Source organism: Montipora capricornis, chromosome 3 (assembly GCF_036669925.1).
Source record: "Montipora capricornis isolate CH-2021 chromosome 3, ASM3666992v2, whole genome shotgun sequence".
NCBI classification, from domain to species: domain Eukaryota; kingdom Metazoa; phylum Cnidaria; class Anthozoa; order Scleractinia; family Acroporidae; genus Montipora; species Montipora capricornis.
The window spans coordinates 13,000,636-13,028,081 of NC_090885.1; the positions used below are offsets into that span (position 1 = coordinate 13,000,636).

Sequence of the window (27,446 nt, forward strand, 5' to 3'; positions counted from 1 at the left end):
TTAGGCTATTGCGACTTTAAAAGCCTTTATAAGACTCTATTAATATTGAATAATTAATCAATTAATTAACTATGTTTTTCCAAATTTTTCTAAATTTTGAGCTACAAGGTACGACGGCAAAAACAAAGGCAGTTCCGGTTCGGTGACCCTATGACGTCAGCTTAATTTCTTGTAATTGGTCATCTGGCTCCTGTGGGAGTCTCATTCGCGGGAAATTCAATCTAAAAATAAATCGGTATGTGAAAACGCCGTTACACGAACAAAGTAGAGTTGTAAGCTCCGGGTCATGGGTTCCTGGCTGGGGTTAAAACTTGGATGTGGGACCGCACAGGAGTCCTGTGTTGTTGACTTTTTGCTTTTCTTTTTTGGTTTTTTTTTCTTATTTCGTTGTTACAAATCGGCATGAAAAAATTTTTACCAGGGCAGACCCACGGTTATGAACTCAAGCACGCTTGCAAAAGATTTTATCGCGCCACCATAGCAATGTTGTTACGAAACTGGTTTTTGCATTGCTTTTATAGCGTTTTGCCCGATTTCAAATATGATACCCACCTTTTCGGACTGCAGACGACGCAAGGAAACAAAAATCCCCTTTTTTGGCTCATTCACAGAATGGATAAGGCATTAATTTGAGGGAGCAGATGTAGACGGAAGTTGAAGAGCGCGAATTTCACCATTTTCATTCCCTCCAGTATTTCCAAACTCCTGTACCGAGGGGGACATTGGGGTGTATTAAAAACCGCAAAACCGAAGAAAAAAATCATCCAAAACCTCAAAAATTTTCGGCCAAGACCGAAAACCGCATACAAAAGCGTCAGAAAACCGACACAATGGTGACAACTGGGGCATACAACGCAAATAACACGAACACTTTATTTCAACAAAGTATTTATGAATGTCATGGACTTGTCTAAAGCCTTCATATATTTTAATATCGGCTAAAGACTTAGGCTCATTTTCCGTAAAGCGTTTCGCGGCCGTAGAGTGTTTTCATGTGACGTCTCCGGGAATTCAGCTCTATTATTAACACTCAAACGTTTTCTTTTGTTTCGGAGGAAAAATAAGGTTACTGATCACATGAGTGAAAACAGGCATCTTGTCCCCTATGGGACCTTACATCCTATTTATCAGGCCCTAGTACAACCTCATTTCAACTACTGCAATATTGTTTGAGGAAACTGTGGAGTACTGACTTTGCAGGAAAAACTGCAAAAACTACAAAACAGAGCAGCCCGTGTCTTGTCCTACTCTAACTATGGCACTCATGTCAACAATTTATTTGAACTCTTAAGATGGAGATCCCTAGTCTCTCAAAGGCAAATTGAAAAAGCAACAATGGTAATTAAGTCCCTACAGGGACTAGCACCTAACCCTAACTAAATATCCTGTATCCTGATAACCCCTAATGGGGCCTCCTTGTTTCCATTTGCAAATTTAGTAGCAGTGATAATAAGAGATGTACGTTTTTACGATTTTTATGGTAATCTCTCCCCATTTTCCAAAGTTTAACAGGAGTTGTACTTCACTGTAACTGAACAACTAGGGATAATCAAGGACAATTAAGTAGGCCTAAGGAAAAGAATACATCCTTTGGTACGTGTAGGCATGCGTAGGGATGACTAAGGATGCTTAAGGTTGCATAGGGACGATTAAGGAGGCTTAAGTACGCTTAGGGATGCTTAAGTACAGCTAAGGATGCTTAGGTACGGTTAGGGATGATTAAGGATGCTTAAGTACGGTTAGGGGTGAGGAAGGGTTCTTAAGTACGCTTAAGCATGCTTAAGTACGACTAAGGATGATAAAGGATGCTTAAGGACGGTTAGCGATGCTTAAGTACGGCTAGGGATAATAACGGATGCTTAAGTACGGTTAGGGATGAAGAAGGATGCTTAAGTACGCTTAGGGATGCTTAAGTACGGCTAGGGATAATAAAGGATGCTTAATTAAGTACGGTTAGGGATGAAGAAGAATGCTTAAGTACGCATAGGGATGCTTAAGTACGGCTAGGGATGATAAAGAATGCTTAAGTACGGTTAGGGATGCTTAAGTACGGCTAGGGATGATCAAGGATGCTTAAGTACGGTTAGGGATGAAGACGGATGCTTAAGTACGCTTAAGGATGCTTAAGTACGGCTAAGGATAATGAAGGATGCTTAAGTACGGTTAGGGGTGATAAAGGATGCTTAAGTAAGGTTAAGGATGAAGAAGGATGCTTAAGTACGCTTAAGGATGCTTACCTACGGCTAAGGATGATAAAGGATGCTTAAGTACGGTTAGGGGTGATAAAGGATGCTTAAGTACGGTTAGGGATGCTTAAGTACGGCTAGGGATGATAAAGGATGCTTAAGTACGGTTAAGGATGAAGAAGGATGCTTAAGTACGGCTAAGGATGATAAAGGATGCTTAAGTACGGTTAAGGATGAAGAAGGATGGTTAAGTACGCATAGGGATGCTTAAGTACGGCTAGGGATGATAAAGGGTGCTTAAGTACGGTTAGGGATAATGAAGGATGCTTAAGTACGCATAGGGATGCTTAAGTACGGTTAGGGATGCTTAAGTAGGGCTAGGGATGATAAAGGATGCTTAAGTACGGTTAAGGATGAAGAAGGATGCTTAAGTACGCTTAAGGATGCTTAAGCACGGCTAAGGATGATAAAGATGCTTAAGTACGGTTAGGGATGCTTAAGTACGGCTAGGGATGATAAAGGATGCTTAAGTACGGTTAGGGATAAAGAAGGATGCTTAAGTACGGCTAAGGATGATAAAGAATGCTTAAGTACGGTTAGGGATGCTTAAGTACGGCTAGGGATGATAAAGGATGCTTAAGTACGGTTAGGGATAAAGAAGGATGCTTAAGTACGGCTAAGGATGATAAAGAATGCTTAAGTACGGTTAGGGATGCTTAAGTACGGCTAAGGATGATAAAGGATGCTTAAGTACGGTTAGGGATGCTTAAGTACGGTTAGGGATGAGAGAGGATGCTTATGTACGGTTTGGGATGCTTAAGTACGGCTAAGGATGATAAAGGATGCTTAAGTACGGCTAAGGATGATAAAGAATGCTTAAGTACGGTTAGGGATGCTTAAGTACGGTTAGGGATGAGAGAGGATGCTTAAGTACGGTTAGGGATGCTTAAGTACGGCTAGGGATGATAAAGGATGCTTAAGTACGGTTAGGGATGCTTAAGTACGGCTAAGGATGATAAAGGATGCTTAAGTACGGTTAGGGATGCTTAAGTACGGCTAGGGATGATAAAGGATGCTTAAGTACGGTTAGGGATGAAGAAGGATGCTTCAGTACGGTTAGGGATGCTTAAGTACGGCTAAGGATGATAAAGGATGGTTAAGTACGGTTAGGGATGCTTAAGTACGGCTAGGGATGATAAAGGATGCTTAAGTACGGTTAGGGATGAAGAAGAATGCTTCAGTACGGTTAGGGATGCTTAAGTACGGCTAAGGATGATAAAGGATGCTTAAGTACGGTTAGGGATGCTTAAGTACGTACGGTTAGGGATGAGAGAGGATGCTTATGTACGGTTTGGGATGCTTAAGTACGGCTAAGGATGATAAAGGATGCTTAAGTACGGTTAGGGATGCTTAGGTACGGCTAGGGATGATAAAGGATGCTAAAGTACGGTTAGGGATGAAGAAGGATGCTTAAGTACGCATAGGAATGCTTAAGTACGCCTAGGGATGATAAAAGATGCTTAAGTACAGTTAGGGATGCTTAAGTACGGCTAGGGATGATAAAGGATGCTTAAGTACGGCTAAGGATGATAAGGATGCTTAAGTACGGTTAGGAATGCTTAAGTACGGCTAGGGATGATAAAGGACGCTTGAAAGGATGCTTAAGTACGGTTAGGGATGAAGAAGGATGCTTAAGTACGGCTAGGGATGAACTGTTAGGGATAAAGGATGCTTATGTACGGCTTGGGATGAACAAGGATGCTTAAGTACGGTTAGGGATGCTTAAGTACGGCTAAGGATGATAAAGGATGCTTAAGTACGTTTAGGGATGCTTAAGTACGTCTTGGGATTATAAAGGATGCTAAGTACGGTTAGGGATGAAGAAGGATGCTTAAGTACGCATAGGAATGCTTAAGTACGCCTAGGGATGATAAAGATGCTTAAGTACAGTTAGGGATGCTTAAGTACGGCTAGGGATGATAAAGGATGCTTAAGTACGGCTAGGGATAAAGAAGGATGCTTAAGTACGCATAGGATGCTTAAGTACGGCTAGGGATAATTAAGGATGCTTATGTACGGTTAAGGATGCTTAAGTACGGCTAGGGATGATAAAGGATGCTTATGTACGGTTAGGGATGAAGAAGGATGCTTAAGTACGCAGAGGGATGCTTAAGTACGGCTAGGATGATAAGGATGCTTAAGTACGGTTAAGGATGCTTAAGTACGGGATGATAAAGGATGCTTAAGTACGGTTAGGGATGAAGAAGATGCTTAAGTACGCATAGGGATGCTTAAGTACGGCTAGGGATGATTAAGGATGCTTAAGTACGGTTAAGGTGCTTAAGTACGGCTACGGATGATAAAGGATGCTTAAGTACGGCTAGGGATGAGGAAGGATGCTTAAGTACGCTTAGCGATGCTTAAGTACGGCTAGGGATGATTAAGGATGCTTAAGTACGGTTAGGGATGATAAAGGATGCTTAAGTACGGTTAGGGATGAAGAAGGATGCTTAAGTACGCTTAGGGATGCTTAAGTACGGCTAGGGATGATAAAGGATGCTTAAGTACGGTTAGGGATGATAAAGGATGCTTAAGTACGGTTAGGGATGAAGAAGGATGCTTAAGTACGCTTAGGGATGCTTAAGTACGGCTAGGGATGATAAAGGATGCTTAAGTTCGGTAGGGATGATAAAGGATGCTTAAGTACGGTTAAGGATGAAGAAGGATGCTTAAGTACGCATAGGGATGCTTAAGTACGGTTAGGGAAGGATGCTTAAGTACGGTTAGGGATGCTTAAGTACGGCTAAGGATAATAAAGGATGCTTAAGTGCGGTTAGGGGTGCTTAAGTACGGCTAAGGATGATAAAGGATGCTTAAGTACGGTTAAGGATGAAGAAGGATGCTTAAGTACGCATAGGAATGCTTAAGTACGCCTAGGGATGATTAAAGATGCTTAAGTACAGTTAGGTATGCTTAAGTATGGCTAGGGATGATTAAGGATGCTTAAGTACGGCTAGGGATGAAGAAGGATGCTTAAGTACGCATAGGGATCCTTAAGTACGGGTAGGGATAATTAAGGATGCTTACGTACGGTTAAGGATGCCTAAGTACGGCTAGGGATGATAAAGGATGCTTATGTACGGTTAGGGATGAAGAAGGATGCTTAAGTACTCATAGGGATGCTTAAGTACGGCTAACGATAATTAAGGATGCTTAAGTACGCTTAGGGATGCTTAAGTACGGCTAGGGATGATAAAGGATGCTTAAGTACGGTTAAGGATGAAGAAGGATGCTTAAGTACGCATAGGGATGCTTAAGTACGGCTAAGGATGATAAAGGATGCTTAAGTACGGTTAAGGATGATAAAGGATGCTTAAGTACGGTTAAGGATGAAGAAGGATGCTTAAGTACGCATAGGGATGCTTAAGTACGGATAGGGATGATTAAGGATCCTTAAGTACGGTTAGGGATAAAGAAGGATGCTTAAGTACGGTTAGGGATGCTTAAGTACGGCTAAGGATAATAAAGGATGCTTAAGTACGGTTAGGGATGCTTAAGTACGGCTAAGGATGATAAAGGATGCTTAAGTACGCATAGGGATGCTTAAGTACGCCTAGGGATGATAAAGGATGCTTAAGTACAGTTAGGGATGCTTAAGTACGGCTAGGGATGATAAAGGATGCTTAAGTACGGCTAAGGATGATAAAGGATGCTTAAGTACGGTTAGGGATGCTTAAGTACGGCTAGGGATGATAAAGGACGCTTAAACACTGTTAGGGATGAAGAAGGATGCTTAAGTACGGTTAGGGATGAAGAAGGATGCTTAAGTACGGCTAGGGATGATAAAGGACGCTTAAACACTGTTAGGGATGAAGAAGGATGCTTAAGTACGGTTAGGGATGAAGAAGGATGCTTAAGTACGGCTAAGGATGATAAAGGATGCTTAAGTACGGCTAAGGATGATAAAGGATGCTTAAGTACGGTTAGGAATGCTTAAGTACGGCTAGGGATGATAAAGGACGCTTAAACACTGTTAGGGATGAAGAAGGATGCTTAAGTACGGTTAGGGATGAAGAAGGATGCTTAAGTACGGCTAGGGATGATAAAGGACGCTTAAACACTGTTAGGGATGAAGAAGGATGCTTAAGTACGGTTAGGGATGAAGAAGGATGCTTAAGTACGGTTAGGGATGCTTAAGTACGGCTAAGGATGATAAAGGATGCTTAAGTACGGTTAGGGATGCTTAAGTACGTCTAAGGATGATAAAGGATGCTAAAGTACGGTTAGGGATGAAGAAGGATGCTTAAGTACGCATAGGAATGCTTAAGTACGCCTAGGGATGATAAAAGATGCTTAAGTACAGTTAGGGATGCTTAAGTACGGCTAGGGATGATAAAGGATGCTTAAGTACGGCTAGGGATGAAGAAGGATGCTTAAGTAGGGTTAGGGATGAAGAAGGATGCCTAAGTACGCCTAGGGATGCTTAAGTACGCCTAAGGATGATAAAGGATGTTTATGTACGGCTAGGGATTATAAAGTATGCTTAAGTACGGTTAGGGATGAAGAAGGATGCTTAAGTACGAATAGGGATGCTTAAGTACGGCTAGGGATGATAAAGGATGCTTAATTACGGTTAGTTATGCTTAATTAAGGCTAGGGATGATAAAGGATGCTTAAGTACGGTTAGGGATGAAGAAGGATGCTTAAGTACGGTTAAGGATGCTTAAGTACGGCTAGGGATGATAAAGGATGCTTAAGTACGGTTAGGGATGCTTAAGTACGGCTAGGGATGAAGAAGGATGCTTAAGTACGCATAGGGATGCTTAAGTACGGCTAAGGATGATAAATGATGCTTAAGTACTGTTATGGATGAAGAAGGATGCTTAAGTACGCTTAGGGATGCTTAAGTACGGCTAGGGATGATAAAGGATGCTTAAGTACGGTTAAGGATGAAGAAGGATGCTTAAGTACGCATAGGGATGCTTAAGTACGGCTAAGGATGATAAAGGATGCTTAAGTACGGTTAAGGATGCTTAAGTACGGCTAGGGATGATAAAGGATGCTTAAGTACGGTTAGGGATGCTTAAGTACGGCTAAGGATGATAAAGGATGCTTAAGTACGCTTAGGGATGCTTAAGTACGGCTAGGGATGATAAAGGATGCTTAAGTACGGTTAAGGATGAAGAAGGATGCTTAAGTACGCATAGGGATGCTTAAGTACGGCTAAGGATGATAAAGGATGCTTAAGTACGGTTAGGGACGCTTAAGTACGGCTAGGGATGAAGAAGGATGCTTAAGTACGCATAGGGATGCTTAAGTACGGCTAAGGATGATTAAGGATGCTTAAGTACGGTTAAGGATGCTTAAGTACGGCTAGGGATGATAAAGGATGCTTATGTACGGTTAAGGATGAAGAAGGATGCTTAAGTACGCATAGGGATGCTTAAGTACGGCTAGGGATAATTAAGGATGCTTATGTACGGTTAGGGATGCTTAAGTACGGCTAGGGATGATAAAGGATGCTTAAGTACGGTTAGGGATGAAGAAGGATGCTTAAGTACGCCTAGGGATGCTTAAGTACGGCTAGGGATGATTAAGGATGCTTAAGTACGGTTAAGGATGCTTAAGTACGGCTAGGGATGATAAAGGATGCTTAAGTACAGTTAGGGAGGATGAAGAATGCTTAAGTACGCTTAGGGATGCTTAAGTACTGCTAGGGATGATTAAGGATGCTTAAGTACGGCTAGGGATGATAAAGGATGCTTAAGTACGGTTAGGGATGAAGAAGGATGCTTAAGTACGCTTAGGGATGCTTAAGTACGGCTAGGGATGATTAAGGATGCTTAAGTGCGGTTAGGGATGCTTAAGTACGGCTAAGGATGATAAAGGATGGTTAAGTACGGCTAGGGATGAAGAAGGATGCTTAAGTACGCCTAGGGATGCTTAAGTACGGCTAGGGATGATTAAGGATGCTTAAGTACGGTTAAGGATGCCTAAGTACGGCTATGGATGATAAAGGATGCTTAAGTACGGTTAGGGATGAAGAAGGATGCTTAAGTACGCATAGGGATGCTTAAGTACGGCTAAGGATGATAAAGGATGCTTAAGTACGGTTAAGGATGCTTAAGTACGGCTAGGGATGATAAAGGATGCTTAAGTACGGTTAGGGATGAAGAAGGATGCTTAACTACGCATAGGGATGCTTAAGTACGGCTAGGGATGATTAAGGATGCTTAAGTACGGCTAGGGATGAAGAAGGATGCTTAAGTACGGCTAGGGATGATAAAGGATGCTTAAGTACGGTTAGGGATGAAGAAGGATGCTTCAGTACGGTTAGGGATGCTTAAGTACGGCTAAGGATGATAAAGGATGCTTAAGTACGGTTAGGGATGCTTAAGTACGGTTAGGGATGCTTAGGTACGGCTAGGGATGATTAAGCGTTGTTCAGTACGCCACCTGGGACCACTATATGAGTTACTACACCGGACCACTATATGAGTGCCTACACCAAGTAGTTACCCTAAATCTTCTCTTCTGTTGGTGTCGCTAAATGTATATTTCTTGTGCAAATTAAGATATATTAAACAAACCATCATTCAACACTTGACGCACGTTTTATGTAATGAGCGTCTTATGTCTCATTTCTTTTTTTGGTACAAAGGTCGACACGTAGTCACGTCAGTCATGATTCTCTGTAACTCGATGACTTTCATCGCGTCTGTGCGGCTTTTCTGGGGCCTTTTTGCTAACGTGGAATACGAGTAAGTAAGTAAGTAAGTAAGTAAACTTTATTTACACAAGGCAGCCAATTCAGCTCTAAGGCTGGTCTCCATAGGGGTCCTGTATCTTAAAAAAGTTAATTTACATCACGAAATTTCATGAACTATTACAATTAAAAAAGCCTAATAAAATACAATACTAGAATATAAAAACTACACTAAAAAGCCTTAAAATACAATGCGAAATCACATTTAAAGCCTAAAATAGTAATAAGATATAAAAGTTATGATAAAAAGAAATGTCTTGCTCGGCGACAGAACGTTTGAATGTTTTCACCCTTCACAGTGTTTAAAGGGAGATTGTTAAAAATCTTCGCGCCAGTAAAAAGAAAGGTCCTTTTCCAAAAAAAATTGCTTCACGTTTGGTAGGGATAGCCTCATACATTGCCTTGTAAAATAATTGTGAATGTTCGAAAATCTAGTAAAATATAATGAAAAATAACTAGGAACTAATGAGTGAAGACAGAGAAAAACGAGTTTAGCCTTGTGGTAAGAGCGTCTGCTGGAAAGAGTCGGCCAGTGCAGCTGCTCTATTGCTTCACAAAAGCGAGAGCAATGTGGTTCTTCGACTCTTGCTGTAGAAGGTTACTCCAGGCAATGTCACAGTAATCAAATAACGGAAGAATCAAAACGTTGCGAACAAGTGTTGCTGCCTCTTTTGTGACGAAACTTCTAACACGGCCCAGGATACTAACTCTAGATGCCACCTTTTTACACACATAGTCCGTGTGAGCCTTCCAAGTCATAAAGTTGTCGAACACCACGCCAAGGTATTTAAAACTAGTTTCGCAAGATATGGACTTTCCGAGAAGATTAAGATTTAAAATGCAATCGCGCTCTTTATGCCTTTAAGATGTAAATAGTACACACTTAGTTTTTGAAACATTGAGAACAAGATTATTGTCTTCTAGCCATTCAGATAAACACTGAAGATCTTCGTTAATGTAAAAAATTAAATTGTGTGCAGTTGGACCACCAAGATATAAAGCTGTGTCATCAGCATACATATCTACAGAACAGTGTTGGACAAAACATGGTAGGTCATAATGTAGACAATGAATGACAGGGGTCCGAGTATGGACCCCTGCGGTACTCCAGAAGTTATGGCAAGCTCTTCAGATGACAGAGAATCAATGGGCACGAACTGTAGCCTCCTACGCAAACGTTCTTACGGGTTCGTCACGCAATCATATGATTGCGTGACGAACCCGTAAGAACGTTTGCGTAGGAGGCTACACGAACTGCTTTCTTCCCGTGAAGTAGTTCTTAAACCATGGAAGGCTTTCATGGCATACACCGTAATATTCTAATTTGCTAAGCAAAATATCATGGCCAACTGTGTCGAAAGCCTTTGCCAGGTCAATAAACACAGAACCAGTGGCTAAGCCCCTATTCATATTCATGAGAATCTCCTCGGCGAAATAGGTTACAGCCGTCTCAGTTGAGCTCATTCTTCTAAAACCGGATTGTGATTTACAGAGCAAAGTTATGATCGTCAAAATAACTTGCAAGTTGCTTGTGGATTAAACGTTCTAGGACTTTAGATACCACTGGTAAAACGGATATGGGGCGATAATTTCTTGGGTCATCTTTTGTACCTGATTTGTGCAGAGGGGTCACCTTCGCTTTTTTCCATTCCGCAAGGATAACGTGAAATGGGAAAACGTTAAAAAAATCACACAGCAGTCACAGCATTCTCAAAAAAAGGAAAAAGAGGGACAAAAAGAAAAAAGAGCCACGAGGGGAAAGAAAGGAAAGGTAACTTGTCTGAAACTGTTTACCAGTAATTACGGACTACTAATTACTAAAGAGGGTTTTGACGGCCTTCGCTTGCATTTAAAGTGTCCAGCAATGACGGCAATTAATAATTAATGCGAGGGCTTAATTGTTGCTTGATTTTTTAGTTTCGATGACCGTATAAACACTTCCGTAGCTCGTTTTCACATCATTCTAAAAAAAAAGCAAAAAGAAGGACAAAAAGAGCTGCAAGGGTAAAGAAAGGAAAGGTAAGTTGTCTGACTGTCACACTGTTTACCAGTAGTTACTGACTAATAATTACAGAGAGGGTTTTGACGGTCTTCCTTGGAAAATTTCTGATCAATTCTGGAGGTCGGGGCAGTTAAAAGGTGGGGAATAAACTGTTTTCTCTCTTGCATGCTGGAAGCATGATGTGCAATGACTTTAACCACTCAGCAAACTCTGCCACAGTAATAACTTCCAAACTGTCAGCTCTTTTATTTTCGTGTGGGGTCAGAGACCGAGAAGAGAATGAGCGCCAATGGTCGCGGAAGAAACTGTTTTACAAACTAATTATAGTAGTTAGCAAATATTGGAAGTGACGCGTCCTTAACTGTTCCTCTTCCAGAAAAACACATGTTGGTGCCATAATGAGGCTCCTGTGGCTAAGCCCGTTAAGGGCGCTAAGATCACCAAAACCGTTCAAAAGTCAATCTCTGGCTTTCTCAGTAATGGTGATTTCAGTAGTGGTTGATCTTCTATAAAAAGAAGGAAGTTTTTACTCTTTAAATTAAAAAAAAATTACAGGACGCAAAAATTAAGCACGTTTAGCCAACATTTGTATTCTAGCGAAAAAGCGACAGCGACAATTGTATTGAAGCGAAAAAACGACAGCGACATTTGTCTCTAGCCAAATAGGCGACACGTGGACTGGAAAATGAGCGACAAAGCGACATCAGAAGCTCCCTTGTAAGGCCTCTTTGAATGCTTATTTATTCCAAATTGCGCTCGAAATTATGATTACCTGTACAAATGCTTCTAAAACTCTCAAAAAAGAAACGACAATTTTCAATTTTCAATTTACAATACATGTTTCGACACACTCATGTCATCTTCAGTTGCAAATGAGCTTTTTTCACGGTTGCACACTTGAATTTATATTAAGGTACGTTACAAAATTACGTGTCAGAACTTGCGTACAATTTGAATATGACGTATGAAATGCGCAGGAAACAAAAATAGCGCACATAGCAATAAAATAAAAGACAAAAGAACAGCGTAATTAAAAACAAAGAGACAAATCTAAATGCCTCAACTGCTGATTAAGAATGGGATTTTCCCACTTAATGTGCAATGCCTCTTTGATCTTAATTTGGAATTTTGAGGCGACAGAATCGAGGATCGTGAAACATTCTGCATGACTGCAGGTGTCTGTAAACATGCGAAGACTTGTCCGAAAAGAAATGCTCACGAGCACGTGTACAAAGGTGGCGAGTGGTCTCGCCAATGTAGCTACATTTATAAACAACACGCGAACGTAGACCTTGCGGTACTGAATCTTTCGCGCTGAACATGTTTCTAAGTTTAAACGTACTAAAGACCAACTTAACATCTATATCAGCTTTACAATAATGTTTGAGTAGTTGTCTTAACTTAGTCTGGGCGATTTCAGAAAACCGGCCAACATAAGGGAGTTTATAGAAGTGCGTAGAAGGTTTCCCGGAGTTGGATGAGGCGTCCCGCCCAGTCAGAGAATGATTCTTTTTTCTTAGAAAGATACCTGCGAATAATCTTGTCGATGACTCATCATGATGACGGAAAATAATTTTTCCGTAGTAAGAAATAATCTTCTTGACGTCCAGATGACATGAGTATGTCGAAACATGTATTGTAAATTGAAAACTGTCGTTTCTTTTTTGAGAGAAATTGTTACTCTGCTATCTTTACGTCCGTTTCTAAAACAGAATGATATTTTCCCTTTTTGTGGTGTGCACCTCAAATTAGCGATCGTCTTTGGGTGTCTTCGCATTCATTGTATTTACCGAAAAGATCAATGTTCGTGAATTTTCAACAAACCTGAAAAGGCAACTTTTCAATTCAGAGACCTTAGTTCAAAAACTATAGGAAAAAGAAACAGAAAGAGACAGATTGGCGGCTTCCAAGTCAACAGAACTTCGATCCACTGATCAAGGAATCTCTACACGGTATTCGGTTGGAGTGTGTGCTTATTTTGCCCTCTTCTGGTCGGATTGTGTTCTTACTGACAATGATTATTTCTAATTTCAAAATTTGACTTGGTAAAAGCAATAATAACAATTTATGGGTGAGTTAATAATTTATAAAACAAAATTTGTCCGGATATATCTGCGGAAGATTTACCGATTCGGAAATCTATCATATTCTATGCTATCGTTTGAAAATAGAAATGACAGTGTTAATCGGCGTTTGTTGGTAATGTTTTTTTTTTTTATTATCCTTCGTATCATGTTTTAGCAAAGTTATAGTCGTTTACGTCTATCGTCTATTCTCCTTCAAAACAATTAAAAGTATTAGACGTAATTTGGTGTTTTTTTTTTTTTTCCCGTTCTTAAAATTAGACGACGACCATCAGCTGTTGCTTTCAATATTTATTCTCGGGTTTTAAGCTGAACACGTACAGGCGTTATTCGTCATTTCTATGTATTACTAACGTCTCAATATACTGACCGAGTAACTCTTCTTTCGAATTTCAATAAGGTCCGTTTTAAACGTTGCATTTTACATCTGCCGAATCTGATGCAAATGAGCGAAAACAACAGATTTTTCTCATTTGCATTAGATTCGGCACATGTAAAATGCGACGTTTAATTAAAACGGGCCTCATACATACTAATCATGCAATTATCTTATTTTCGATAAAATTCAAACACCAATTTCATCCAACAGGAAATTGTTTCATTTCTCCCTAAATATTACTTTCGGCGTTGAATGAACACCTGCGCATTTGAACAGGGAAGCAGTGTGGTTTCAAATAATTAGAATTTAAGAAAAGAAAACTGGCACCCCAAAAAAGGTTTTTTTGGTAAGTAACGAAATCTTAACTTTGCCAGAGATATTACTAACAATTTCATCGAAGAAAAGGTTAATCGACACCCTGGTATAAATCAATTTGTTGCAGAAATAATGCATTTACTTGAATGCGAGCCAATGGTAAGTTACTTTTGTGGTTTTCAGATCGATTAGGCGGGCAGCATTGTGCACCATAGAACCACACAAAGACGGAGGCTTCATTTAAAAGCAGTCCCTCCTAAACGAGAGTGTCGAAAAACATAGCACAACTCAACAGGAAGAGTATCAACTAGGAAAGAATTACTACTATCTTGATTCATTGCTGGGGAAAGAGACTGAAGCTTGCATGGTTCGGCTCGGTTCGGATCAGCTCTCCTAGCCGGAGCTTATCTTGAGCGACTGGTCGTCTTCGCTTCGTCAATTCAGGAATTGTTCGTGGACACAAGAGTTCTTCCAATGAAGATCCTTGGTGTGCCTCAAAAAATACTTTCATAATTTTCAAAGTGGCGGAACAATTTGTCAATTTGTGTCGGATCCTCTTGACAATAAACAGAGAAGACGGTAGAAGTGTAAACCAAAAAAGTACCCTCGGATTTACCTCAAGTTATTCCTCGGACAGATGATCTATTTTGCGTAAAACTTAAAGGAGACGTTACTTAGTTCTTTTTTTTAGAGAGAGAGAGAGAGAGAGAGGGGGGAAGAGATGAGGTTCAGCGCTAATCTTTGCGACGATGTCTGGGCCCCGTTCGCTACATCCGTGACAACCGCTTGTATTTCGGCCGTTTTGTGTGTGATCACCGCTCCAGGCAATTTATTAATCTGTTGGGCCATCATAAAAAACCCCAATAGGGACCTCAAATCCTCATTCAACTACCTGGTCTTGAATTTAGCGATTGCTGACTGTTTTATTGGGACTGTGACCGAACCCGTATTTGTGTGGTACCACAGCTCTGAAGCACTGCACCGCGAAGTCTTGGAACTTCGTGTTGTAGTTTATATGTCCTATTTCGTGACTTCTACAGCTTCGATTTTGAGCATAGCTGCCTTGGCAACCGACCGATACCTTGCTTTGACTTCCACCACAATCAGAAAGTTATCTTCCACCAAAGCCATCGCTGTGTCTGTGGTAATTTGGCTTTTCTCCGTGGTCCTGCCCTTGATATATTTCGCTGCTGGATTTTACACTTTAGCCTTCATTTACGCTAACACAGCAATTATTCTAACCTCGTTCCTTTTATTTTTTTATTTCGTGAGAATTATTCATATCCTAAACGCTCACGAAAAACAAATGAGAGCTGTTCTTGGCCTGGGTGATAAACGAAGGGGGCTTAGCGTGGAAAAGAAGGCTACGGAGAGCTTCTTTCGAATATTGCTCTTCTTTTTTATCTGTAGTTTCCCATCGTGCATCATGATATACGTCATTAACTTGTGCGACACTTGCAGTTGCGATCTCATAAACTGGTTCAGAGACCTTCAATATTTACTGGTTCTTGTTAATTCGTCAAGTAACCAGTTCATGTACGCATGGCGCATGAAAAGCTACCGTCGAGCATTTGGCAGGATCCATCCAATGTTAATGGGAAATCAGACGTCCTCTGTATCCGATGCCTCTTCTTCTGTCGCTGCGGACCTCAATGTCTGTCGTATTGTTCCGAAAGCCAACTCCGATGATGGGTCTAAGGTGAAAGGCTAAAATACACCCCAAGTTTGTTTGCTTGGTTCCAAAGTGTGTCACTTTTTAAAACTGGGACCAAGAGAGTACCTCTTGCCCTCGCGCAAAACATTAAATAGCATAACATGTGCTGTTTCTGTGCACGTTTGCTTCCGGATCTAATATCCTTAACCAAAAAAACTTTTTTTTATGGAAGAGATGACGAGAAGACCTCAGGCAACATCTAATACGGGACTTTCAAGTTGGAGCGGTTGTCGCATCTATTTGGGCGCAAATTTTGATATGATCCAAAGGGGGCTGGAGCCGACGGTTACATAAAAGATACCATCTCTCCTTTTTTCTCGAAGGTCGTTAATGGTTTAAATAACACTGCTCCTGTGTTTTCAGAGATATTCTTGACATTAAGGTGTTTATAATGTATAGACATATTTACCCCTGAACCCAAATATAATACTTGAAAATGTAAACACCATTCTTCCTGATTTTAAAATGCCTTTAAAATTAGCATTATGTTTTTTTTTTTACTTTGCTCATATAGAAGCTGGTTTCTATGGATAGCTCGTGTTTTCAACGTTCTGTCTCACAAAGAACAGTAATCAACTGAAACAACTGTCATTGTTATCGGGCTCCTGGCACCTATAGCTAGCTGTGCTAAACTGCGAATGGTCTTTAAATGAGTAGGAATGCAAATGTAAGATCTGTAGCCTGATGATTGTCTAAACATGAAACTTCAAGTCGCTACGCTGTGAAGTTGTCTTTCCTCTAAACGTTACATTCGCTCTACTTCACCGAGGGAGAGTGAGAAAGTTTCGGGAAATTCAACACTGGACAACTTCTGGGGAAAACTGTTATTTCCCTGAGCGGGATTTGAACCCACTTCCCCCTGATCACTAGTCGGGTGTGATCAGGACAACCATGCTGGCAACATGGCTGATTGATGACTTAATGGCACACACACGTGTCCAGTGTTGAGTCCTATAAGTTGCCCAGTGTTGAGTCATATAAGTTATATATATATATATATATTTTTTTTTTTTTTTTTTTTTTTTTTTTGTTATTTATAGAAGAAATACAGTTGAACAATACGGTGGCTACAATTTGTTCCGATATGCAGAATTTAAAGCGAATGATTCAATAAAAGTTTGAAGGAAATGTTAATTGAGTCATGTGTCTTTTTTTTTTTTTTTTGCTACCCGTGCTGTCTTAAGCGCTATTTTGCGAGATGAATATTTGACTTAGGCGGTTAGAAATAACCAAGTTCTAGCCGGCGAAAAAAACATGACACATGACTCAGTGAACATTATCTTCAAACTTTTATTGAATCATTTGCTTTAAATTCAGCATATTGGAACAAATTGTAGTCACCGTATTGTTCATCAGTATTTCTCCTATAAATAACAAAAGATCGATGCTCAGATTTCAATGAACAACAGCCCCCACCAACAGAGAGTGGTCTGCCCGTGGTTACATAGACCTTTTTACAGATACGGCGAACATTTTGATTTCTATTGTGTCACATAGCTATTATGGGATGCCCGGGGGCAAATTAATAACCCGGGGGCAAATACATATTAATTTGCCCCCTGGGCATCCCACAATGTCTTTCGAAACAATAGAAATCAAAGTGGCCGCCGTATCTGCAAAAAGGTCTATGAGGCTCATATGAATGAACCGGAGAACCTTTTAGCTGATCATGTCATCCATGGATAGAGAGGTTACCCAAATAACTCTGTTATTAGAGAGATTTGGGCATCGCGTTTACGGCTAACGGCAAACGTTGGACTGAAATTTGCGTTTTGCCAAGAATGGAACAAAGTTGTTTGATGTTAGCTCAGTTCTTGCCTATAGAGTGTTCTCACTCAAGTGACCAGTAACTTTGTTTTTCCACCGAAACAAAATAAAACGTTTGCATGATAATAGAGTTAATTCCCGGAGGATTAGTCCGGTACACCAACATGGCCACCATGACGTCACGTGAAAACACCCTATTATCTCTAAGGGGAAAGACAAGTTCGCATAAGAGAATTTTCACGCTTTTATGACGAGCCGGATGATAACCTACCGTTTCCCGTTTACCGCTTCACGTGAACATGACGTTTAGGTCGTGTTCTATTGGGATCAACAGTTTCAACAGCAACCGGTTTAGGTTGAAGTGGTTGAGGTTCCCCAATAAAACACTTTTCCAACCGTTTTCAGTGGAAACGTGATAACTCCTGGAAATAGTTATTACCAGACTTTTCAGCGTTGACAAGTTGAGGGAAAGCAACATTGCAGGAACCCGCGGCCGACTTTAAATGGCCCGCGTAAACGACAGCGGTCGCTGCCAATGCTTTTTCAACCTTGTTTGATGCCGGTTGAAAAAGTTGATCAACCAAACAACCCGAAAACAGTTTTTTTTTCCGAATAGAACACTAAAAAACCCAACCAACTAAAAACGGTTGATCCCAATAGAACACGACCTTAATATCTCTACTGAACGTGAACGTGGACTTTAAAATCTACGATGATGTCGTCAAAGATAACGCCACAAAACAAGAATATCATTGGTTAAAAGAGGACAAATAATCGTGATGCACGTGCGGCACGCATTTTAGCACTTATGCTTGCTGTATTTTACTCATGAAACAACGACGTGAAATTACCAAGTTTGCGGTTACAACGTGAACGTGAAAATACAAACCTTTTTTCTATATTTTTCCCAACCACTCGTACCAATTTATTTTTAGGATACTTCGCCCACACTGTAGGACGTGAACGAGATGGAATAATGGCGAAAGACATACGACAGCGCAAAGTTATATTTTGAGGTGACGTTTTTGTCGACGTCGGCGTCAAAGATCTTAAAACGGAGCTTATTACGCAAGGCGACCACGCCGCCGACCAGAACGTCGTCTAAATATATCATTTCCCGTTATTGCAAAAATTTCGTAAAAACCCCAAGTTGTGCGAAATGAAAAGTGTGTATCAACATTGCAGGAACAAGATTGGTATGAACGGTGTGGTTGTTTGGAAAAAAAAAATTAAAATGTTTCATGTCCTCTACACAACCTCGTGCTGCAGGTGCAGCACGATTATATTTATGGCTCTTTAAAGCAATGATATTATTGTTTTGTGGCGTTGCCGTAGTCGTAGGCGTACCAAAATACAAAACGCACGTGCAGGGCGTGAGGCGCTATTGTTTTTGTTCATTAAACCCATTGTTTTGTGGGGTTCTCGTAGCCGTCGTCGTCGTTCTTTTTTAAGCTCCCTAAAGTCTCTATCCAAACGCGAGGAGCGCGATTTACGCACAGGCAAATAGCTTCAATATTTGGCCCGGGTAACTCGAAGCATGGTTAGCGCTAATCAGCGTTAAATACCATGGAATCCTATGGGTTTTGATACCTCGTAACCAACCGTTAGCACTAACCAGTCTTCGAGCAACCGGCCCCAGTACGATTATAGGGAATTTAAGAAACGGTGACGCTTACGACTACGACATCGCCACAAAACAATAATATCATTGGTTAAAAGAACATAAAGACTGGCGGCTTCCAAGTCAACAGAACTTCGATCCACTGATCAAGGAATCTCTGCACGGTATTCGGTTGGAGTGTGTGCTTATTTTGCCCTCCCCTGATCGGATTGTGTTCTTTAATTACTGACAATGATTATTTCTAATTTCAAAATTTGACTTGGTAAAAGCAATAATAACAATTTATGGGTGAGTTAATAATTTATAAAACAAAATTTGTCCGGATATATCTGCGGAAGATTTACCGAAATCTATCATATTCTACGCTATCGTTTGAAAATAGAAATGACAGTGTTAATCGGCGTTTGTTGCTAATGTTAGTTTTTTTTTTATCCTTCGTATCATGTTTTAGCAAAGTTATAGTCGTTTACGTCTTTCGTCTATTCTCCTTCAAGACAATTAAAAGTATTAGACGTAATTTGGTGTTTTTTTTTCCCGTTCTTAAAATTAGACGACGACCCAAACTATCAGCTGTTCCTTTCAATATTTATTCTCGGGTTTTAAGCTGAACACGTACAGGCGTTATTCATCATTTCTATGTATTACTAACGTCTCAATATACTGACCGAGTAACTCTTCTTTCGAATTTCAATAAGGCCCGTTTTAAACGTCGCATTTTACATCTGCCGAATCTAATGCAAATGGGCGAAAACAACAGATTTTTCTCATTTGCATTAGATTCGGCTCATGTAAAATGCGACGTTTAATTAAAACGGGCCTCATACATACTAATCATGCAATGATCTTATTTTCGATAAAATTCAAACACCAATTTCATCCAACAGGAAATTGTTTCATTTCTCCCTAAATATTACTTTCGGCGTTGAATGAACACCTGCGCTTTTGAACAGGGAAGCAGTGTGGTTTGAAATATTTACTGAGAATTTAAGAAAAGAAAACTGGCACCCCAAAAAAGGTTTTTTTGGTAAGTAACGAAATCTTAACTTTGTCAGAGATATTACTAACAATTTCAAAGAAGAAAAGGTTAATCGCCGCCATGGTATAAATCAGTTTGTTGCAGAAATAATGCATCGACTTGAATGCGAGCCAATGGTAAGTTACTTTTGTGGTTTTCAGGTCGATTAGGCGGGCAGCATTGCGCACCATAGAACCACTCAAAGACGGAGGCTTCATTTGAAAGCAGTCCCTCCTAAAGGAGAGTGTCGAAAAACATAGCACAATTCAACAGGAAGAGAATCAACTAGGAAAGAATTACTACTATCTTGATTCATTGCTGGGGAAAGAGACTGAAGCTTGCATGGTTCGGTTCGGTTCCTAGCCGGAGCTTATCTTGAGCGACTGGTCGTGTTCACTTCGTCGATTCAGGAACTGTTCGTGGACACAAGAGTTCTTCCAATGAAGATCACTGGTGTGTCTCAAAAAATACTTTCATAATTTTCAAAGTGGCGGAACAATTTGTCAACTTGTGTCGGATCCTCTTGACAATAAACAGAAAAGACGGTAGAAGTGTAAACCAAAATCTTGCGCTCGGATTTACCTCAAGTTATTCCTTGGACAGATGATCTGTTTTGCGTAAAACTTAAAGGAGACGTTACATACTTCTTTTTTTTTTTTTAGAGAGAGAGAGAGAGAGAGAGAGAGAAAGAGATGAAGTTCGGCGCTAATCTTTGCAACGATGTCTGGGCCCCGTTCGCTACATCCGTGACAACCGCTTGTATTTCGGCCATTTTGTGTGTGATCACCGCTCCAGGCAATTTATTAATCTGTTGGGCCATCATAAAAAACCCCAATAGGGACCTGAAATCCTCATTCAACTACCTTGTCTTGAATTTAGCGATTGCTGACTGTTTTATTGGGACTGTGACCGAGCCCGTATTTGTGTGGTACCACAGCTCTGAAGCACTGCACCGTGAAGTCTTGGAACTTCGTGTTCTAGTTTACATGTCCTATTTCGTGACTTCTACAGCTTCGATTTTGAGCATAGCTGCCTTGGCAACCGACCGATACCTTGCTTTGACTTCAACCACAATCAGAAAATTATCTTCCACCAAAGCCATCGCTGTGTCTGTGGTAATTTGGCTTTTCTCCGTGGTCCTGCCCTTGATATATTTCGCTGCTGGATTTTATACTTTAGCCTTCATTTACGCTAACACAGCAATCATTCTAACCTCGTTCCTTTTATTTTTTTATTTCGTGAGAATTATTCATATCCTAAACGCTCACGAAAAACAAATGAGAGCTGTTCTTGGCCTGGGTGATAAACGAAGGGGTCTTAGCCTGGAAAAGAAGGCTACGGAGAGCTTCTTTCGAATACTGCTCTTCTTTTTTATCTGTAGTCTCCCATCGTGCATCATGATATACGTCATTAACTTGTGCGACACTTGCAGTTGCGATCTCATAAACTGGTTCAGAGACCTTCAATATTTACTGGTTCTTGTTAATTCGTCAAGTAACCAGTTCTTGTACGCATGGCGCATGAAAAGCTACCGTCGAGCATTTGGCAGGATCCATCCAATGTTAATGGGAAATCAGACGTCCTCTATATCCGATGCCTCTTGTTCTGTCGCTGCGGACCCCAATGTCTGTCGTATTGTTCTGGAAGCCTACTCCGATGATGGATCTAAGGTGAAAGGCTAAAATACACCTCAAGTTTGTTTGCTTGGTTCCAAAGTGTGTCACTCTTTAAAACTGGGACCAAGAGAGTACCTCTTGCCCTCGCGCAAAACATTAAATAGCATAACATGTGCTGCTTCTGTGCACGTTTGCTTCCGGATCTAATATCCTTAACCGAAAAGACTTTTTTTTTGGAAGAGATGACGAGAAGACCTCAGGCAACATCTATTACGGGACTTTCAAGTAGGAGCGGTTGTGGCATCTATTTGGGCGCAAATTTTGATATGATCCAAAGGGAGGCTGGAGCCGACGGTTACATAAAAATATACCATCTCTCCTTTTTTCCCGAAGGTCATTAATGGTTTAAATAACACTGCTCCCGTGTTTTCAGAGATATTCTTGACATTAAGGTGTTTATAATGTATAGACATATTTACCCCTGAACCCAAATATAATACTTGAAAATGTAAACACCATTCTTCCTGATTTTAAAATGCCTTTAAGTTTTTTTTTACTTTGCTCATAGAAGCTGGTTTCTATGGATAGCTCGTGTTTTCGACGTTCTGTCTCACAAAGAACAGTAATCAACTGACTGTCATTGTTATCGGGCTCCTGGCACTTATAGCTAGTTGCGCTAATGGTAACCTGTAATACAAGCCGATTATGCACATCTGTAATTTATTTTAGGTCTAACCGGAACAGGCCCGTCCAGTTTCGCAATTCTATTCTTAGGTTCAGTTCTCGAGCATTAATCCGTATGCTTAAAGTACAAGATATATATATATACATTGTTATATATATATATAACAATGTTTTTCTACTCAATATAGTTTCATATGGACTTTAATACAGGTCTGTTTCGTAGACCAACAAGGAGTTGGACCACTCATCAGTTAAATTCCATGTACACTGTAGCATCGCTGGGGTTTATATACATCAGTAGCGTGATCGTTACAAGATTCAAACTTGAAAAACAATAGTAAAAAAGCATTTGTAAATTTATGATTGGTTGTTGAGGATGCGACTGAACCTAATTTACAAATGCTTTTTTACTATTGTTTTTCAAGTTTGAATCTTGTAACGATCACGCTACTGATGTATATAAACCCCAGCGATGCTACAGTGTACATGGAATTTAACTGATGAGTGGTCCAACTCCTAGTTGGTCTACGAAACAGACCTGTATTAAAGTCCATATGAAACTATATTGAGTAGAAAAACATTGTTATTACCGCTCCGTTCTTGTTGAGCACTATATATATATATATATATATATATATATATATATATATATATACATGGCTACACGGTAATTGCCCTACAGGCCTGTTTCGTAAGGCTTGAAGCTTCACTCTTCAGGAGTTTTATTCACGCTGCTGCGCAATAGGGCAATAGAGTCTTTCGCCTCACCATACAAATGTGGATCAAAGAGATGCGACCTGTGCCTTACAGAAAAGTTGTACATAATAAAAGCAGATACGCGCCATCTACTGAACAAAGAAACGAGTTAATTTCTAAATGCAGACACAAGAACAAATACCTTTTGTCGAACTTAAAATAGCACGCTCCCCTAGAGTATTAGAATGGTCTTTAAATGAGTACGAATGCAAATGTAAGATCTGTATGATTGTCTAAACATGAAACTTGAAGTCGCTACGCTGTGAAGTTGTCTTTATTCTAAACGTTATATTCGCTCTACTTCACCGTATTGAGCACTCTGCAGCTAACTGGAACCCCCTACTTGCGCTGTGTATATATATATATATATATATATATGTTAGGACTCAATTTCCCTGACCGGGATTTGAACCCACTTCCCCCTGATCACTAGTCGGGTGTGATGACCGCTACACTATCAGGACAACCATGCTGGCAACATGACTGATTGATCACTTAATGTGTGGCACACACACGTGTCCAGTGTTGAGTCCTATAAGTTGCCCAGTGTTGAGTCATATAAGTTATATATATATCTAACTGAATAAAGGTTTGAAAGAAAACTTGCCGTGAGCGGGATTTGAACCCACGTCCCCCCGTTACTAGTCGGGTGTGATAACCACTATACACCACCAGGACAACCATGCTGGCAACACAGCCATCGAAGAGGTGATTCACGTGGTTAAGGAGTGGGCCTCCCGGGAAATGAAATTTTCTTTCAAGGTGACAAGGTAGGGAAGCCTATAACTCCACTTGAAACCCAACTAAGACTCACTAGCCTCGTTTGCATGGACAAAATACAAAAGAAATGTTGCTTGAGAGCGAGGCTAATCAGTCTAATTAGTACATAGATCGGTTTTCAAACGAGTGTCGTAAAACCAAAACCAACAAAGTAATTACTTTGGCCAATCAAAAAGGATGGAGACAATCCGGTAAACCAGTCAAAACTCGAAGTAATTACACGCAGCCGACACAAAGCGCGGAAAACTATGCACGCGAGAGCCACGATTGGTTTTGGTTTCACTTCTGATTGGTTGAAAAAGTGGCACGAGAACTTTGAACCAATCATTGAGTGAAGTAATCATTAACCAAAGCAATTCGCTAATTACTTTCGACACTCAATTGAAAACCACTCTAATTCGAAGTTAATACAAATTACATCAATACCACCAAGAGCACCAAAGCAGAAAACACATTGCGCCATTTAAGAGTGGCAGGCTTCGGGAACATGTTTCGCATTACATGCCTCAGTCATTTGCCCGAGAAGCAAGATTGGAAGTTACATCAGAAGCAGACCACCCTCTGTTAGTGGGGCCGTTGTTCATTGAAATCAGAGCATCGATCTTTTGTTATTTATAGAAGAAATACAGTTGAACAATCCGGTGGCTACAACTTGTTCCAATATGCAGAATTTAAAGCAAATGATTCAATAAAAGTTTGAAGGAAATGTTAATTGAGTCATGTGTCTTTTCTTTTTTTTTTTTTTGCTATCCCGTGCTGTCTTAAGCGCTCTTTTGCGAGATGAATATTTGACTTAGGCGGTTAGAAATAACCAAGTTCTAACCGGCGAAAAAAACATGACACATGATTCAGTGAACATTATCTTCAAACTTTTATTGAATCATTTGCTTTAAATTCAGCATATTGGAACAAATTGTAGTCACCGTATAGTTCATCAGTATTTCTCCTATAAATAACAAAAGATCGATGCTCAGATTTCAATGAACAACGGCCCCCACCAACAGAGAGTGGTCTGCCTGTTGTTACATAGACCTTTTTGCAGATACGGCGAACATTTTGATTTCTATTGTGTCACATAACTATTATGGGATGCCCGGGGGCAAATACATATTAATTTGCCCCCTGGGCATCCCATAATGTCTTTCGAAACAATAGAAATCAAAGTGGCCGCCGTATCTGCAAAAAGATCTATGCGGCTCATATGAATGAACCGGAGAACCTTTCAGCTGATCATGTCATCCATGGATAGAGAGGTAGACAAAAACGTCACCTCAGAATACAACTTGACTTTATCTTAAGTTTTTCGCGATTATTCAGGCTCGTTCACGTCCTACAATATGGGCGAAGTACCCTAAAAGTAAATTGGTACGGGCGGTTTCAGAGTCAAAACAGAGAATGAAAGATTCTCTGCTGCATGCTTACGTTGTCGACAAAGCCTCAAATTTTAATGATTTCACGCCGTCGTTGTGCAGAGGACCGCAATACGTGCTAAAATCCGTGCTGCAGGTGCAGCACGAGTGTATTTATGGATCTTTAAAGCAATGATATTATTGTTTTGTGGCGTTGCTGTAGTCGCAGGCGTACCAAAATGCAAAACGCACGTGCAGGGCGTGCGGCGCTATTGTTTTTGTTCATTAAACCCATTGTTTTGTGGCGTTCTCGTAGCTGTCGTCGTCGTTCTTTTTTAAGCTCCCTTAAGTCTCTATCCAAACTCTAGGAGCGCGATTTACGCACGGGCAAATGGCTTTAACATTTGGCCCGGGTAACTAGAAGCATGGTTAGCGCTAACCAGCGTTAAATACCATGGAAAACCTATGGGTTTTGATACCTCGTAACCAACCGTTAGCACTAACCAGTCTTCGAGCAACCGGCCCCAGTTCGATTATAGGGAATTCAAGAAACGGTGACGCTTACGACTACGACATCGTCATAAAACAATAATATCATTGGTTAAAAGAACATAAATAATAGTGCTGCACGTGCAGCACGGATTTTAGCAAGTATCTTAGATGTCCTTTGCATAACGACGAGAGAATGAAGAATTGTCTGTCGGCATGCTTACGTTGTCGTCAAACCTCAGATTTGGTGATTTCACGTCTTCCTTATGCAGAGGACGGCTACGATACTTGCTGAAATCCGTGCTGCACGTGCAGCACGATTATTTATGCTCTTTTAACCAATGATGTTACTGTTTTGTGGCGATGTCGTAGTCGTAACCGTCGCCGTTTCTTAAATTCCCTAATTTCCTTATGTTGACCTATGTTGAACGATGTTGAATGCTGGGGAGGGCAAACGGTTTCTACATCGATTAAACTTCGATTCAACATGTTTCATGTTTTCTCTTTAATGTTCAAGCCGTTTGCCCGGGCCTTGACGAATTGTTGTTGCCTAAAAATTCAGATGTTTGCCGTTACGTTCTCATAGCCTTCGCCGTCGGCATTGGGTAACCTCTTTATTTTATTGGTTCAAGTTATACTATACTAAAATCTCTTCCGGGTCAACCTTTTAAGTTCATATTGGTTCTCACTCTTCATTTATTTGCTAATTGTCTTTTCTTTGGTTTCTTTCCTCCATTTATCTGTTGTGTAGCTTGTTTTCTCAGTCGAATCCTTCTGTTTTGGAACCAGACCTTAACGTGCGTTTCTGTGAGGTTAAGCTCAGAGGCCAGGCGGCGGCGTTCTTCGCCAGCTACGTACTGCTCTCGGCAGAAACTGCTTTCTAGTAGTTCCAGCTGCGAAGGTGTGAAAATAGTCCGTGTCCTTTTCTTGAATTTGTTCCTCTTTTTGCCCCTTTTAACTGCCATCGGCGGCCTTTCATTGTTTCGGTCTGAAACAAAATGCCAAATACAATAGCTTGATCAGATTTGCCAATTCCACAAATTTCTAGTGAATGTGTATGTTTATGTAAAGAGGCGGAAAGAGAAAAACTCAAACGTCAAATCGTTTTGAAATCGAAGTTTATAGCCTCAATACCAAAGGGGATAGCTAAAGTAAGATTCAATAAAGGTAATTAGGTAAACAATTTTCATTGGAAATCGTTCGTGACCGGCTTTACACACAACGTAACAGCATCAAAGTCTCATCTATAAGTGCTGTATTGGAAATAGTAATGTAAACGGAAATCCCTTGGAAGACAGTCATGGCATAAAGCTTCAATTATAAAACAGTAATGCAAATTTAAACAAGTTTACCCGCATTTGTCGTCCAGTAGACAGAGCATGCTCCGTGTGCACAGCAGCGATGGTATGACGGGTAATGTGCTGGCCCAGAAGCGATCGGGAGTTCAGGATATGAAAAGGGTGGACAAAAGTGTACTGCCGACGAAGATGTCGATGAGGAGGAGGACAAAATGGCACGGATAGAAAAAGGACTTGAAAAATGAGAGTTTTTGGTTTCTTCGTTGACACGACGCATTTGCGGTGACGTTTTGTGTGGCAACCAAGACATTCAGTCTTTTTAACTGCCGTGGGCAGAGTTGAATGAAACAGATAATTCCTCTTACTTATCGTTCGTAGGCTCCCTTAAACTAATTGAAGAAAAATGTCCGCTGAATTTGCGCGCAGCTAATTTGAGTTATTTTTACTGAGAAAACCGAACCTGAGCCACGGCTTTAAGCCAATCACAATCTTGACAGAACATTTAATGAGCCAATCAAAGGGAAATGTATAAACGTGCAGCCGGCGCTAAACGCGGGGAAAACGTTCAACAATTGTCACATGTGGTTTCACTTTTGCCTCTGATTTGCTGAGAACGTGGCGCGAG

At 40.5% G+C, this 27,446-nt stretch overlaps 3 protein-coding genes across 5 annotated transcripts in view; 2 read left to right on the top strand and 1 right to left on the bottom strand.

The window, feature by feature from the left end:
• The first annotated feature begins 8,706 nt into the window (after positions 1 to 8,706).
• Positions 8,707 to 16,592, top strand: LOC138041134 (adenosine receptor A2b-like). Of its 2 annotated transcripts, none has more exons than XM_068886906.1 (2): positions 8,707 to 8,947; positions 13,916 to 16,592. In XM_068886906.1, exon 2 carries the CDS (start codon positions 14,454 to 14,456, stop codon positions 15,441 to 15,443), a length of 990 nt encoding a protein of 329 aa, XP_068743007.1. In that variant the 5' UTR covers positions 8,707 to 8,947; positions 13,916 to 14,453; the 3' UTR covers positions 15,444 to 16,592. The 2 variants fall into 2 exon arrangements, with proteins under 2 accessions (XP_068743007.1, XP_068743006.1); XM_068886905.1 differs by lacking the exon at positions 8,707 to 8,947 and adding an exon at positions 13,682 to 13,763.
• Positions 16,593 to 19,781: 3,189 nt separating this feature from the next.
• On the top strand, positions 19,782 to 22,516 carry LOC138041135 (adenosine receptor A2b-like). Its single transcript, XM_068886907.1, has 2 exons — positions 19,782 to 19,858; positions 20,011 to 22,516. The coding sequence occupies exon 2, from the start codon at positions 20,542 to 20,544 to the stop codon at positions 21,529 to 21,531; it is 990 nt and encodes a 329-aa protein (XP_068743008.1). The 5' UTR covers positions 19,782 to 19,858; positions 20,011 to 20,541; the 3' UTR covers positions 21,532 to 22,516.
• A 3,457-nt stretch (positions 22,517 to 25,973) lies between these two features.
• The window catches only part of LOC138042258 (homeobox protein not2-like), a 20,033-nt gene continuing 18,560 nt past the window's right edge, over positions 25,974 to 27,446 (bottom strand). The window contains exons 1-2 of one of the 2 annotated variants that reach the window (XM_068888095.1): positions 26,876 to 27,446; positions 25,974 to 26,511 (exon numbers count right to left, since the gene is read on the bottom strand). The exon at positions 26,876 to 27,446 is cut by the window's right edge and continues 77 nt beyond it. In XM_068888095.1, the coding sequence (XP_068744196.1) occupies positions 26,216 to 26,511; positions 26,876 to 27,131 (552 nt within the window). In that variant the 5' untranslated portion in view covers positions 27,132 to 27,446 and the 3' untranslated portion in view covers positions 25,974 to 26,215. The remainder of the gene's footprint in view (positions 26,512 to 26,875) is intronic. The other variant, XM_068888083.1, reaches the window with a different exon arrangement.